Source organism: Tympanuchus pallidicinctus, unplaced genomic scaffold (assembly GCF_026119805.1).
Source record: "Tympanuchus pallidicinctus isolate F22 unplaced genomic scaffold, pur_lepc_1.0 scaffold4, whole genome shotgun sequence".
In the NCBI taxonomy this organism is placed as follows: domain Eukaryota; kingdom Metazoa; phylum Chordata; class Aves; order Galliformes; family Phasianidae; genus Tympanuchus; species Tympanuchus pallidicinctus.
Window position 1 is genome coordinate 5201484 of NW_026294758.1, and position 15564 is coordinate 5217047.

The following is a 15564-nucleotide window of genomic DNA, read 5'->3' on the forward strand; positions in this document are numbered from 1 at the left end:
AGAGAGAAAACTAATTCCTTCAGACTTGTTTTGTCACTGTGTACTAATACCCGTGTTTCAGAGAAATACAGACTGGTTTGTTTTCTGTTTTCTTCCATGGTAGATTACGGCTTGCAGTTGTACAGAAAAGAAGATTCTTCTGAGGGATACCAGCAGAACTTGATACCGATCTACATAGCTCCTGAAATCCATTCCCTTTTGGATTTTGAACCCAATGCCATGACAGATGTATACAGGTAATTTCCTGTCTCTTTAATCATTACATCTCAAGTATACTATCTTCGCTTTTTAGACTCAAGAGTATCATGGTCATCCCAAGGATATGCTTGAATGCATTTTACAGAAATTCAATAATGGCAATACCTTAGAGTTAATAGCATCAGTTTTGCAGGATAGGATATTTGTGCATCCCACAGTTCTATAATTAGTGTCAACACATTGTTGACAATGATGATATGATAATATTCAGTTTGCAGGTAACAATTAGAGCTAGGAAGGTAGTGAATAATAATAAGCACCAATGAATTGCTCTATCCCTTTCCTTTTGAAAGCTATTATGGGAGATCATTGCAAGGGCTTATTTGGTCATCAGGGTTTGCATTACCAGTGATGGACAGCTGGCAACACTAAACATGATAGCCAAAAAAAGCTACTGCAAAGTGATATCCTATAAAGAAGATCCAATTCATTTCCAAGTGAAAGGGATTACTATTGAATTTTTAGAGAATAATAATCTAATAACAAAATCATCAAACTGAGTTGAAAAATACCATATCAATATTTCTTGACTTTCCCACCGATTTTCTACAGTAAGTAGGAAATAACTGTATTCTTGGTATATCCTAGTTTATAATATCAGTACTTCCTCTGTGCTTATTTCCAGTAATTAGTTAGTTAAAAGTAGTTGACAGGGAAAATTGCAGGATGGTAATGCAAGATTTTTGTGGCTTTGCTCTCTCTCTTTTTTTTTTTTTTTTTTTTTTGCTTTTCTCAGAACAGCAGAAGGCTCCTGCTTTCTGAGGAATTTAGTAGCTAGCAAAGCATAAAGTACTCAAATTTAAATGGAGCTTGAAATGCTGATCTTTGAGCAGATGAAGGCATTGTTAGCATTACTTGTTGAAAACATTTATGAAAGGGTACATACTGTTATTTTTATCAAAAGCTTCAAGTTTCACAGAATCACACAGAATTACAGAATCACAGAATGGCCAGAGTTGAAAAGGACCTCAAGGATCACGAATCTCCTACCCCCCTGCTGCATACAGAGCCACCAACCTCCATGGAGACCAGGCTGCCCAGGGCCCCATCCAACCTGGCCTTGAACATCTCTAAGGATGGGGCATCAACAACCTCTCTGGGCAGCCTGTTCCAGAACCTCACCACTTTCTCTGTAAAGAATTTCCCCCTGACATCCAACCTAAATCTTTTGTCCCTCATCTTAAAACCATTTCCCCTTGTCCTGCAGTTGTCAACCCTTTCAAAGAGTTGATTCCCCTCCTGTTGGTAGGCTCCCTTTAGCTACTGAAAGGCTGCAACGAGGTCACCCCACAGCCTTCTTTTGTCCAGGCTGAACAAGCCCAGCTCCCTCAGCCTGTCTTTGTAGGGGAGGTGCTCCAGTCCTCTGATAATCTTTGTGGCTCTCCTCTGGACAACAGTTCCCTGTCTTTCTTGTACTGGGGGCTCCAGACCTGGACACAGTACTGCAGATGGGGCCTCCCAAGAGCAGAGTAGAGGAGGACAATCACCTCCCTGTCCCTGCTGGCCACCACTCTCCTGGAGCCCAGGATACCATTTGCTTTCTGAGCTCAAGAGCACACTGCTGGCTCATGTTAAGCTTTTCATCTATCAAGACTCCCAGGTCCTTCTCCATAGGACTGCTCTCAAGGATTTCTCCTTCCAGTCTGTATGGATGCCTGGGATTCCTCCAGCCCAAATGCAAAACCTTGCACTTTGCTGTGTTGAACCTCATCAGGTTCACCCAGGCCCACCTTTCCAGCCTGTTGAGGTCCCTCTGAATGGCATCCCTTCCTTCCACCGTGTCAACTGCACCACTCAGCTTGGTGTCATCAGCAAACTTGCTGAGGGTGCTCTCGATTCTGTCATTGACGTCAGAGATAAAGATGTTAAAGAGCATCAGTCCCAAGACAGACCCCTGGGGGACACCACTCGTACAGCCAGCCTCCATCTGGACATAGAACCATTGATGACCACTCTCTGTCTCCAGCCTTTTAACCAATTTCTTATCCACTGAATGGTCCACCCATCAAATCCACATCCCTCCAAACTGGAGTTAAGGATATGGTGGGGGACTATGTCAAAGGCCTTGCTCCAGCAAGTGTTTACTGCCTTAAATAAGCATTACGGGGCTTGCATTGAAAATTTAGTCTCAGAAACAGAAAATGTTTAAATCTCATTTTTTTTTCCAGTTGGGATATATGAAAGTCTGAAGGCAAGTCTGAGCTCGATTTTGTAAACTGCAAGATTTACTGGATTGGTTCACATTGATCCCTTGTATGCTTATAAAATACCTGTATATGCCAAAACAATCATTATTTTTAATCCATTCTATGAGGTCAGATTATGGAAATAAGAATTTGAAGTCTGTGTAGTATTTTTATCTATGGGCAAAAATAGATCTTTATAATTTGTTTCAGAATAGCTTATCTAAAAGCATCTTGTCATCATGTTGATGTCTTTGGCTATTGTAATTCTGTCTTGTCTCAGTCCTGACATTGTCTGTATGGACTGGCTTTGCTGTGCTTTAAGTAAGCAGTAATTTAGAGTTATGTTATACATTGCACTTTGTAATTGCTCCAAATTAAATATGCATTCTCTTTTCCAGAAATGTTATTTCCTTAGTGCCTGCTTGGTTTACATGTTGCCCGTATTCAGGCTAGATGCCACAACTTGTCTTTGCAGACAGCCTGGCTTCCTGAAGCCATTTCTTGACAAAGACTCCCCTTAAAATAATGCTAACAAATGATTTTCTTATATTGCAAATGACTACACAATGCAGTTTTGACAGATTTATTGAATGCTTGCTGAATTTATTTTGCTGTCAGTTCCTGTGTCTGCAAAATCTAGGTTTCCTTTTGTTGTACTGCAGATAATCCTTGTTTGCTACTAAAAAAAAAAAAAAAAAAAAAAAAAAAAAAAAAAAAAAGAGTAAGAGCTGAAATGCTCAGTCATGGAAGAAAGATGAAGAAAAAGAGATGTATCCTGTAGTATTAGCTAGCTTTTCTCTTTAAGAGAGCTAGTCTCCAGAAATTGCATTTTAACACAATTTGTGTTCATTCATATGACCATGTATAAGCCCTTCCATGAGAGCTCACTGGCCAGGAAGCAGTGGCCTCATCTTGAAATCCTCAATTTTCAAAATTCCTGACCAAAAAAATACACTAATGTTCCTGAAGATCTGGCCCAAATGAAGAAAGAGTAGAGACTACAGGAGTGGGAATTGTAATTTTGTGTGCTTTTGCAGATGAATCATTTGCTTTTAAAGTTCTCCAGGGAATGTGTTGGTCAGATGGGAAAGTTAAAAGGGAAATGAGAACAGGAACATGAAAGCACCTCTTAATTGAGCTGAAGAGGCAGTTTCCCATTACAGTTTCTCCTAGATTAACTTCTCTTGATTTGCGATGGTTATGTGAATCTGACTTGCCACTCTACTAAGACTTCTCTTGTGCAGCACTGCTAAAGCTGAATAAAATCAATACTGTTTCTTATTACTTGCCTTGAAAATCTGAGCTTTGCTCTCCCAATAGGAATGGTAATCCTTTCTACTACTAAATCACCACAAAATCAGCATTAAAATTTCAACAGATTAGTTTCTACATTATTCAGTATTGTTTATATGTGTTATTCTATTTGCTATTGATATCCCACTAATATTCCAAAAGGTTGGTAGCCATGTCCCACTGTTCTGCCAGACTGCCATACTAAGCAGAGGACTCATTAGCAATACAACAGACTATATAGCAGTTTACTCATAAGAAAAAATGTTATCAAGAAGAGATGTTTGTTGTGAAGTAAATATTACACAGTTTGAATATTTACAGAGGCAAGAACAACTTTATCAATGTTGTTGGTTGCAGGAGTTATTGGCTTCCCAGAGATCACAGTTTTGAAAGTGAGTTCAATAAAGAGACTGAACATCAAGTTGTTAACACTTTTGTTTCGTTCTTTGTCCTTGATGAGTGTATTTAACCTTGGTTCCTCTAAGGAGAATGATGATGATGTTGATGTTGATGATGGAGATATCATTCAGAAACAAGCAGCAAAAACGCTTACTGTGTAAGCTACTCTGGGCACTATGTCTTATCATTAACTTCGTGGAGATTTTCCAGAACAGTGATCTTTAATGAAAAAAAGACTACTCATCCCTGTTACGATTCTGGTTAATCTGATTCTGTCCATTGATTACAACACTGACCTGTCTTGCATGATTAATTGATAGGTATCATGTAGTGCTTGCACATATTCCCTATGGATTCCATTGAATTCCAGAGAAAATTGCTTTGCAGTCCATCAGACTCTAATCTTTAATCTCTGAGACTGATCTGTGAGTAGATGTGTGATCAGTGCTAATGATCAGTGACAGATCTCTAAAAACACAGAAGTAACAGATAACAGAAAAGTTGCTAGCCTTCCTTATGGGATACTGTGCTTTCAGTCAGGACATTAGGAGAAATGAGAAATCCTGGAAAGCTGAAGTCAGTGACTCCATTAACTATTACTCCATTAAGATTTGTTTTTATTACCCTGCAGTTATGCCATCATTTTACTAGAAATTGCCACAAGAAGTGACCCCATGCCAGTAAGTAAAGATGAATTATGAAGTTTGTATGGTAATTTTGATTCTGCTTTGGTTGAAGATATAATACAAACTCTGAATAACTGTGCTTTTTCTTTGAAGGAGGGGAGAGTACACACAATTTGCTCTTTACTTTTTGGGTGCAAATTCAGTTCCAATGGAAAGTGCAACTTAGAGCTTCTTCATAAACATATCAGTCTACCCTCCAGAACTTTAAAGAAGATTTAAAGAAGAGCGTATGAAGAAAATAACTGTGGCTTTAAAACTGCTTTTGTGTTAGCTCTCTGACATTTAATGAGAGGGTGATTGCATACCTTAGCATCTTTCTTTTGGTACAGTAGTTTCTCCTCCTTCCTAATACTCGCAGTCCTGTCAGTGGAGACTTGCACCATTAAGAATATGATAGAAGGTCAACTGAGCTGCTTACTGTAAGAAAAATGTCTTTTCATGGCCAGTGCTAAGTGGCAAACACAAAAATTGCACCTTGAACTTGAAATCAGATGTTCTGAATAAATAATTATATACTGCTTGAAATAATTTACTTAACAGTAATTCTAACAACTAAAACTTGAAACTAACGTTCTTGCACTTCTTAGAGCTCATGATACTAGACCAATGTAGGCATTAATGTTTCTCAGAAGTCAGCAAATATCTTGCCAGATATTCATTTCAAAATTTGTTTACCTAGTATAAACACACGAATTAAAGCCTTATAGCAATGAAAAGCCTCATAAACAAGGCCACTCAGGTTAGACTGAATTGTAACCTTTTTTTAATGTAAAAAAAGTGATAGGGAAGCTGTCATAAAGACAGAGATTGTCATAGTAATGTATTTTTTAAAAGCTGTCTAAAAAAAATGCTACTTTTTCAACACTGTTAATTCCTTTTTCTCTAGAAAGATGGTGTGCCTTCAGCAGAATGTTCTTGGTGTCTACCTTTAGCAGAATTAATTTCAGGAAAGGCAGAGGATTCCTGCCCATGTCCCACAGATTACATAGAGGTAAGATACAATACTGCATACAAAAATTATTTATTGAAATGAATCCAACAAATGTGACAGAAGTTTCATGGCAATATCACTGATGGATGTAAGGAACTGAGATACCAAGATGCACATCTCAAACAAGGAACAATGAAATTGATTTCATATCCTCAGTAGAAGAGCAGTCATCCTCCCAAATAGGAATTTCAGTTATCCCCTCAAATCGTCAGTATAATAAAAAATGTTATTAAATTCAGTCATTGATTTTTGTGCATTTTCACTTTATTGTAAAGGTTGAGTTCAATAAATATTAGTAATATGTCTCTAGCTTAAAAGCAAAATTCTTTCAAGTACTAAAGTATATGTCTCAGGCAAAGCATGAGTTCAGTGATTCTTATGCAAAAGTTTGACTTGTTTAGTCGCCTCAAATAAAGAAGAAGCTGCACACCCTGCCTGTTCAGGTAAATTAGAATGAGGTTTTATGGCACCCTTATTTCAGCTTAAGAGCTAAATAATTCACCTTTAATGACTGTAGCAACCTAAATGTAACAGGTTTTTCGTAAGCAGTATTGCATTTCAGTGGGTAGTTAAAATTATTAAGACACATTTCAGTTTTTAAGTGCCTGTGAATTTTTTTGAATGGTCATTTGATTCAGTAGCATAACAATATCTTAAAGCACAAGATAAAACCTTATGCAGAGTTCAGTAGAAGGAATGTAAGCATTTACTTCTTGATTTCCCCAGCTGAACTTCCATGAGCTAACATCTTTCATTCAGTCACACAGCATTGATCTGTGTAAGTCAGGAGGTCTTGGTGTAGCTCTGCCATTTTTCACCACTGCAGATAACAGCTTCACCTGATTAGCTATGACCAAGAAAATAGTAGTATTAATTAGAAACACTACATGTGCTTAGAATGACAAAAGGCTGTTTGTGTTTCTCATTCTTTTTTTGTGCCACAGCTAATCAGAAAATGCAGAAAAAATAATCCAGTCCAGAGGCCTACATTTGAACAAATCAAGAAGATGTTAAACAAGATGAATCCTAATAAAGTTAACCCTGTTGACATGATGATGACTCTGGTAATTTTAGATTTTTAATCCAATTTAGATTTATCTGCTTGCAATAGCAACTACTTCTATGCTTCATGGGGTTTGTGGGTTTTTATTCTATATTTTATTTTATTTTATTTTATTTTTTGTTTAATTTCATATTTCGTGTTTAATGGGAATACTTTGAGTCAATTGTTCACTTCTGGCAGATTAAATGTAACCTGAGTTACAAAAACAAAGCTGCAGTTCTCCTTGAGACCTTTTGTTCTCATCCTCTTCTTGTCAGTTGTTCTTAACTTTCTCAGCTGCTCTACAGCTGAACACTTTGTTTTTGTCAGTCAAGTACTGCTTTTTTTTCCCCCTCCCCTATGGCTAGGTGGTGATTTTACAGTGCTGGAGCTGTGGAAACCCAGCATGATACAAATCTGTTTACACACATATTTTGAGCAGTGTGTCTTAAGCCCATCAGCAGACAGAAGAGAATCCTGACTTCACATCTTATTGCCTCCTACAGAGCAAGGGCGCAAAAAAAAACATAGCATAGCTGGAAAGCTTATGAAACAGCAGTATGAATTTTTGACAAAAAAAAGAGACTTACATACCTCTTCAGTCTTGGTAACATATTTTAATAAACACTGGAAACTTGGTCTCTGCTTTGGATTTAACCACTACTGTTCATACAGGCCTTGAAAATACTGGGACTTGCTTCTGTCCTTTTAGGTGTAAGAAATGATCTTCAATATAGAATTGTGAATTCACCTTAGGAGAAAGCTGGTCTTTGCATTCTGTAAGAAAATCAACAACCTATCTCAAACCTGGGGCTTTACTCATCTGAATATTTTCAAAGCATAATAATTCAAATGCTTAGATCCTGCCCAACTAGAGCCTGTTTCAATAAATAGATTATTTTGTTCAATTTTCTGTGTTACTTAGATGGAGAAATACAGCAAACACCTGGAGATACTGGTTTCTGAGAGAACCCAAGACTTAATGCATGAAAAACAGAAGACCGATCGTCTGTTGTACAGTAAGTTATAAGTAGGACAAAAAAGCTGGATATTCTCAAAATGGTTTGAAGTTAGCTAATTACCAACAGAAAAATCCTGTAATAAGTTTAGTTGTCAACGAATTTATGCACATGTTCCTTGCTAAGTTTAAAGACATTTAGCTGCTTTTTATATACCCCTCCTAAAAGTCAGCGCTCTAATCTCAGAGCTTTGACTGGATACTCTGGACACTGGATACTCTAGTGGCTCTGGTTTGTTTTGACCTTGTTTGGCTGTTTTTCTATATAGTTATGAGTACTGGGGAATTGCTTTTGGACTGAGGTTACTTTTGCTAGCATCATGTCTTCGGGAATACCTCAAAGTAGAGGGATGATGAAATAGTCATAACTCCTAGGAGAGAAAAAGGAAGAGGCTGTAAAAAATACAAGACGGTAGAAATAAAGATGATAGAGAAAACCAAAGAGATAGTAAACCAACACAGGAGGAAAACACTAACAAAAAGTTGTCAAAATGACTTAGTGATATCCCAGGTCACCCTATTAGAATCTGACATTTCTTGGAATGTATAGATACTGGTTTCTTAAAGCTAAAAAATATGAGTCATCTGAAAAATCTGAACTTGCTACCAGTGAGATACTGTGAATTCTGACATTATCTGCAGAACAGATTTTGATGCTTAAGACTGCTTTCACCTTCAGAATGTTTCACCTTTACAGACACTGCTCTTACATCTTTAAACAAACATATTATTATTACTGTGTTCTTTTATCTATGTCAAAATATTAAAAATGTTTTACCTTCTATAACAGGTATGTTGCCAAAGCAAGTAGCAGATGATCTCAGGCAAGGAAAACGTGCACAAGCTCAAAGTTACTTAAGTGCCACCATCTTTTTCAGGTAAATAAAAGTGAGCAATAGGAATAGAACTGACTCCTTCTCTAGCAGCATCTAGGCTTCTACCGTAGGTGAAGCTTCTAGCTGAGTATCAAATTTATATTTAAACTACCACTGCTTGTATCAGGTGGCAACATTTGACTGCAAATAAGTGTCTATCAAAATTGTCAGATTCTAAGGCTGTGCCCCAGAGTATGGTGGGCATGGCACAGCTCCCCAGGGCTGCAGGCATGGCCCCGAGCTGCCAGAGCTCAGGGAGCATTTGGGCACCGCTCTCACACACAGGGTTTGGGTTTGTGTGGTGCTGTGTGGAGCCCCATGGTCCTTGGGGGTCCCTTCCAACTCTGGATATTCTATGATTCCATGTTTCAGTTTTTTCACTAGAATTATTTAAAAGAAGAATGAGTACTGCAGAGCTCTAACACACAGCAGCACATCACTGTAGGTGTTACCCACACTCATATCCATTTCACAGGACAAGCCTAAATACAGTTTCCAGGTTTAGCTATGTAAAGGAAACATATCTATCCTTAGAGTCAGCAGATCTTTACAGTTTTTGACACTTGGTGTCATTATGTGTGCTTGTAGCATCATGTAAATCAAATTTGCTCTTGTAATAAAATGGATAGATTCTATTGGTTTTTTTTTCATTTTTACATAAACTAAAATTAGAGACTAATTAGATTGACAGATTAATGTCTAGTTGTAAAAAAAGCCAACATTTTATTCCATTAGTAAGCAGAAGGACTTCGGTTAGTCAGTCCCTTCAAATGGGAAGGGTGTTTTTTAGGTTAAGTAAACATTTTAAGATGGAACTATTTTGTAAGATCACCAGCCAAATACAAAGTGAAAAAAGTGAAGTCTGAATGTCTAAAATTACCTGACTGCTATGGTTAAGACAATACGTATGTTCTTTTTTTGTGTTTTAACAGTGACATTGTTGGCTTCACTCAGCTATCCAGCAGCAGCACACCTTACCAAGTGGTAGATCTCTTGAACAAGCTTTATACCACTTTTGATGAAATCATAGATAACTATGATGTCTACAAGGTGGAGACAATAGGAGATGCCTGTAAGTTCCTTGAACTGAGGAAAATGTTGGGACATCAAGACAGAGACTGATGACAAGGAAGGGCAGGTGAAGGAGATTTAGAAAAACTTTTTACTACTGAGAAGACACACAAAACAAATAAGCAAAAAGTCCTAGCACAGCCCCAGCAAACTTTTGGAATATCTCCATTGCATGTATTTCATCATTTCTGCAGCTGGTGAATGTTGTGGATAGAACATTGGGGTGCAGCAAAAGTTCTTTATTTGGTTCCTCTGACTTGCAAAGTCTGAACTGAAATCTTGGAAACTGAGTAATCACAGTTGGCAATTTTTGTTTCATGGGAACAAAACTGAAAAATGTACCTTCTGCATGGGAACATAAATGCCATTTCCTAAGCTATAATATGTGGTTTTTGGTTTTCGGTTTTATTTTTCCCCCAAAGACTCTGATAGCCTTCTCTCCCCTTAAGCTCTATCTTCTTAGCTGCATCTTCTTTTGGATTTTTAGGAAAAGATTGTATTTGCCCTCATGGAAACCTGCTAGCAACTAACCACTATTAAAGCTGATTGACATCCAAAACCCAGAAGAATCTAGCAAAAGCTTGGGATAAGACAATCAGGAATTCTTTAGATAGTGGGAAAGTAAAAAACAAAACAGAAACAAACAAACAAAGAACCCACAAACGCCAACAGTTTTTTTTCTGTGGTATGGTGTCGGCTTTGTAGAGCATGGAATTCTTGAAGAAATGCACCAAGAGGTCCTCTTTTCTGAGATCCTCAAGAGAGGGAGGGGGGAGGAAGGAAGTGTAGGAAAACTAAGAATGAAATCCAGAATTTTTTCAATGGATGACTCTATCTGCTTAGTAGACACAGATGTGCCTCAGTGTAGAAAGGAATAGGGCTTCTTTTGTGTTACGTTGGCACTTTGACAAGTGTGTGTATAATGTCACAGGTTAACATAGTTGCATTGTTATGTTAAGATATGGTAGTGTCCGGAGTACCCAAAGAGAATGGGATCCTTCACGCTGGTGAGATTGCAAGCATGGCTTTAGACCTTATGAATGTCTGCAGGACTTTTAAGATCCCACACAAGCCCAACACCCTTCTGGAGATAAGAGCGGGAATACATTCAGGTATGTTGAGAGAGCTACAAAAGAACTCATTTCTGGTTTATCAAATGTCTCCTTGGACGTGTTTCCTCTCCAATGAAAATAATGTACAGCATAGGATGGAGCACTTCGCAGAGGTCATCTCAACAGTATACATTACTGGGTTCACTGGGTACGTAAGTGTGGCTCCAATGCTCTCCTTCTCAGTTGTTCTCTCAAAACAGTGTTGCTTTTGGGTCTTCAATCTAGCCTTCATTCTCAGACTCTCATCTGCCTGATCTAAACTAATATGTGACTGCAACTCCTTCCTGATAGAGTTGGGTATGCGCTATGTAGTCCAGTGTCTGCAAGTTGAGCAGCTTCTATTGTCTGAGCAAGAGATCAAATTTTATATAAATCCCCCGGGGCTGACAAGAAGAAATCAAAACTAATATTTGAAGGACATAGACATTTTTTGCCTTTAGCAGGATCAGGTTATTTCCTACTCCCAGTTTTCCACATGACTTGAGGGTGTTGTGTGTGTAGCTCCTACTGGGAGGATTCCTATCTCCTTATCCCTAAAAATAGTATTTTATGGTGCTGAAGTCCAGTTTTTGCAGGTGCTTTAACTCATGCATTGTACCTTTATCTCAACCTCACTTCCCTCACCATTCTCTTTTGCACATTCTTCCATGGTGTCTGGAAGTCATCTGTAAACCTGATATATGACTTATATGAGGCAGTACTGACACTTGGTCCTTACTTATCAATGAATGAGAAATAAGATAATGTAGGAAATGGATAGGAAGTTATACGGCTAAATATATGATTTAAAAACACAAAATATCTTTTTTCTCCTTTTCTTTAACAGGGGCAGTTGTAGCTGGAGTTGTTGGAACCAAGATGCCACGGTATTGTTTATTTGGAGATACTGTGAACACAGCTTCCAGGATGGAATCTACCAGTGAAGGTAATGAGGCGCAAACTGCAGGTGCATTTTTGACCATCCCTTAATGAGTATTGAACAAATGTTATGCTTTGTAACTTTGAGTCCTGTCCTGTTTAAATTACTGCAATTTCTGTAAGAAAGGTGTTGATTTCTGGATTCATAGCCCATGGGGAAATTTGCCAGTGCTATTCCCTAAAACCTTTGTAACAACATCCCCTCAATTCCTCACATCTTGAAGGGGCATTTTCATGGCTTTGAAGTTCTCAACAATAAAAAACAGTACACAAGAAACAGACTTTAGAGAAGATCAGAAAAAGGTATGTGGGTATGTTCACTGTTTTGTTTCTTACCCTGAACCCAGCTGAATTTACAGGAAAAATACTTTATGTATTTTTTTACTAGTAACTTTCTTCTAATGGAGAACACAGGAGATAGCAAGACACCATGGGAGCTGTGTCAGTCTTTAGCCAGTACAGAAGGTTATATATCTCAGCAAAGCAATGAGAGCAGAATCTCTGTAGAATAAACTGTGGAGCTAACTTCGATTTCACTTCTTCCCAGGGGATACCAGAGCTCCATGTTTAGTTAACAAGCTTTATATTTAGCCAGTAAGAGTATATGAATCTCAGCTTTTGAAATATGTTAGCCTGAACTACAAGAGCTGGAAAAAATGAAATGAAATGAAATGAAATGAAATGAAATTAAATTAAATTAAATTAAAAAATGAGGGAATGATTCAATAACATTCATTCTTGAAAGTTTGTTTTTGTTTCTTTCATTCATGCAGTGAAGCCAAATAGTTTTATGGCTTACACTGCAATGCCTTCTGAAATGACTTGAATTAGGCAGAATCCAAGGTGTTTTTAAGTTTCAGGATAAAAAATGATCCACTAAAAACAACACAGGAAGGCAGAGGAGTGGCACTAATGGATGGCTTTGCTTTAGCCTAGGTATTTGAGAAATCAAGCAGGATCCATTCCTTCTCACCCTTACAAACCTTTTTCCAAAACAAATTCTATCCTGAGTTGAACACATCTAACTTTTTCCCCTCCTGTCATTTTTCCAGGTAACTTCTCTCCTGCTCCTTTCAGGCTCCCTGTATGATCTGGTGTCATTGGAATGGTTTTAAAAGTGATGATTTCAAAATCTGCTTCCATCATTCTTGATACTTTATCTTTTAGTCTGTATGCTTATCTGTCTTCCCTATGGCTCCTAATCACATAAAAATTAAATAGAGAGTCAGAGATTCTTATCTTTTACGAATTTCCTTTTCCCCCTCTTTCTCTGGTCACACATCTGAGGATCTCAAAATATGTCACCGTGTTTTAACCCCCAGATGATCTCTGTAAAACAGATGAGCTAATAAACATTACTAGCAATGTAAATTATAATTTCTCTCAGTTGGAATCTGAGTGCTGTGTGATTTGTTCCAAACGAGGACAAACTATTGAAGTATTAAATATCTGCTGGCAAGAATGTTTCAGATCTGTGTATCTGGGTATATTGAAACATGTATTACTAATCTAAATGGAGTTATCTTGAGTCTTTCAGCAAAAAAACATCTAAGTAAAAAGCAACCAACAAACAGAAAAGAAAAACCAAAGTGGAATTATGGTAATATTATCCCTTCCTCCTGTTTTTATTTACAGGCTTGGAAGCAGAGCAAGGATAAAAGTATCTTTTATGTTTATACTTTGCTGTAAACACTTTGTGTAAAGAAGACACTGGCTCTTTATAAACCATGAGGTAGTACTATGCATTCATGGTTTTCTTTACTAGGCAAAAGGGCTCCTTGCCTGTAATTTCAGCCAGGAAGCTATGAGGAGTAGAAAAATAATATCAGATGCAGGATGTGAGGAGTAGTGTTTGTTGATAGCCATTTATTTGTCCTGAGATGCCCTCACAAAGAGGCCAGGGTATTGCAGCATGTGTGTGTGAGCACTTCAGACAACAATGGAATGACAGCAAAAGCATGAAAACAATAAGGGAATGTTCATGAATAAGTCTAGAAGTCTTTGGTACACAGAAGATATCTTTCTGTCCTGAATGGTTAAATCATTATAACAATATGACAATTATCTCTTTTTCCAGCTCTTAAAATACAGTGCAGTCCAAGTACATACCAGCTGTTGGAGCAGATTGGAGACTATGTGTTAATATGTCGTGGGAATTTACAAGTCAAGGTGTGTATGCAACATTTACACTCAGCTTTTCAGAGAGGAGAGTGTGAAGGTAGTCTGGAGTTCTGGAATTCTAACCCAGGCAGTCCTCTGTTGAACTCCATGGATTAGACTGTTTCCTGCCCCCCAAGAGAGGTATCTCAGGCATTTAAACAGGATAAGCCTGCTAACTCAGTGAGTGAAGGGCTACACCCAGCTTGGAATTCTGACAAAACTTCTTGCAATAAAAGAATTCATTGAGGAACATCATAAATACCAACATTTCAACATTACCAACTGTAACACAACAGTATATTTCTAGTGTATATTTACTATATAAATTATACTGGTATATATTTATTGTATTATGATTCTGTGATTCTATGATCCCATTTCTGGATGTAGCTTTGGAGGGAACTTCAAAGAATTGTTTAAACTATGCTGCTGCCACTAGCACACTATTTTTTAAGGTGAGATTTTGTGCCTGTCTTCCTATATATAAAATGTGTGACAGACATATCAGTCTCCTTTTGGGACATAATCTGAGGTGTAATTAAAAGATGATTACACAAGTGATGAGTACTATTAGAACCTCATGACTCATTTTCTTTCTCAGGGAAAAGGAGACATGATAACTTATTGGCTGGAAGGTAAGAAAGCGTCTGCCACTCACAAAACAGTCCCCAACCCATCTGTGACTCTTCAAGATCCCAACAGAACTTCATTTAGTTTGATACCAGGTGTCCTTCAGAGTGATGCTGTCTCAAGTCCTGCTTACTAGCCACTCACTGACTCCAATATCCAGTCTGTTCTCAGTCTGTTAGTTGATTCTTCTGATTCAGAAAGTAAGAAAATAGAATGTCTTTCGGCCTTGTGGATGTTTCTGTTACCACTGTTCCATTAGGGGCAAGAAAGATACAAAAAAATCAAAAACTCATCTTGGGAAGTGAAGTGGAATTGCCAGGTCACAGCCTGAACCTGTACATGAACACTGCTGTGCCCAGAGTGTCCAATGCACCCTTCCTTTATCTCCCTCTGTGGTGCTTCTGAGTTCATCTGCCATTTCATAGACCAACATTCCTAATGGCCACCAATCCATTGCCTTATTGTAATCCTTGCTGAGAGTTATTTCAGGTGCCAGGTATCCTGGAGAACCACGTAACGTCCAAGTTCTTGCTTTTACTCTTTTTGCAAAGCCAGAGTACACGGCCTGGATGTATTCTTAATTAAAAGATTTTCAGGCTTTTGATCTCTGTAAATGAGGTCTAATGAATGGAGATACTCAAATATTAGCACCATCTGAGCTGCATGAAACTGTGCATGTAGTTCACTGAATCTTCTGATTCGTCTCAGATGTAAGAACATTTCACCACCAGGAACATACTCCACTACCATTGTTGGAAATATCCAGGCAGTTTATCAGGACAGTATCTCTGATAAAGCAGATTTTATTGCTTTATTGCAATTACAATGGCGGGAGCAAGCAGGAGTGCACAGAAAACAGCATTAAATCTTTTACGCCCTATTACTCGATGCTTATCTCTTTCTCGCCTGGTTCCTCATTGGCTGA

At 38.0% G+C, this 15564-nt stretch overlaps 1 protein-coding gene across 1 annotated transcript in view; it reads left to right on the forward strand.

Annotated features, from left to right (window-relative positions):
- The window catches only part of LOC128089668 (atrial natriuretic peptide receptor 1-like), a 33691-nt gene extending 18830 nt beyond the window's left edge, over positions 1-14861 (forward strand). Inside the window, 11 exon segments of the mRNA XM_052701318.1 lie at positions 104-236; positions 4768-4838; positions 5728-5813; positions 6758-6877; positions 7781-7874; positions 8664-8751; positions 9681-9820; positions 10779-10931; positions 11758-11856; positions 13927-14018; positions 14611-14861. Coding sequence (XP_052557278.1) covers positions 104-236; positions 4768-4838; positions 5728-5813; positions 6758-6877; positions 7781-7874; positions 8664-8751; positions 9681-9820; positions 10779-10931; positions 11758-11856; positions 13927-14018; positions 14611-14775 — 1241 coding nt within the window. The 3' untranslated portion in view covers positions 14776-14861.
- The last annotated feature ends 703 nt before the right edge of the window (positions 14862-15564 follow it).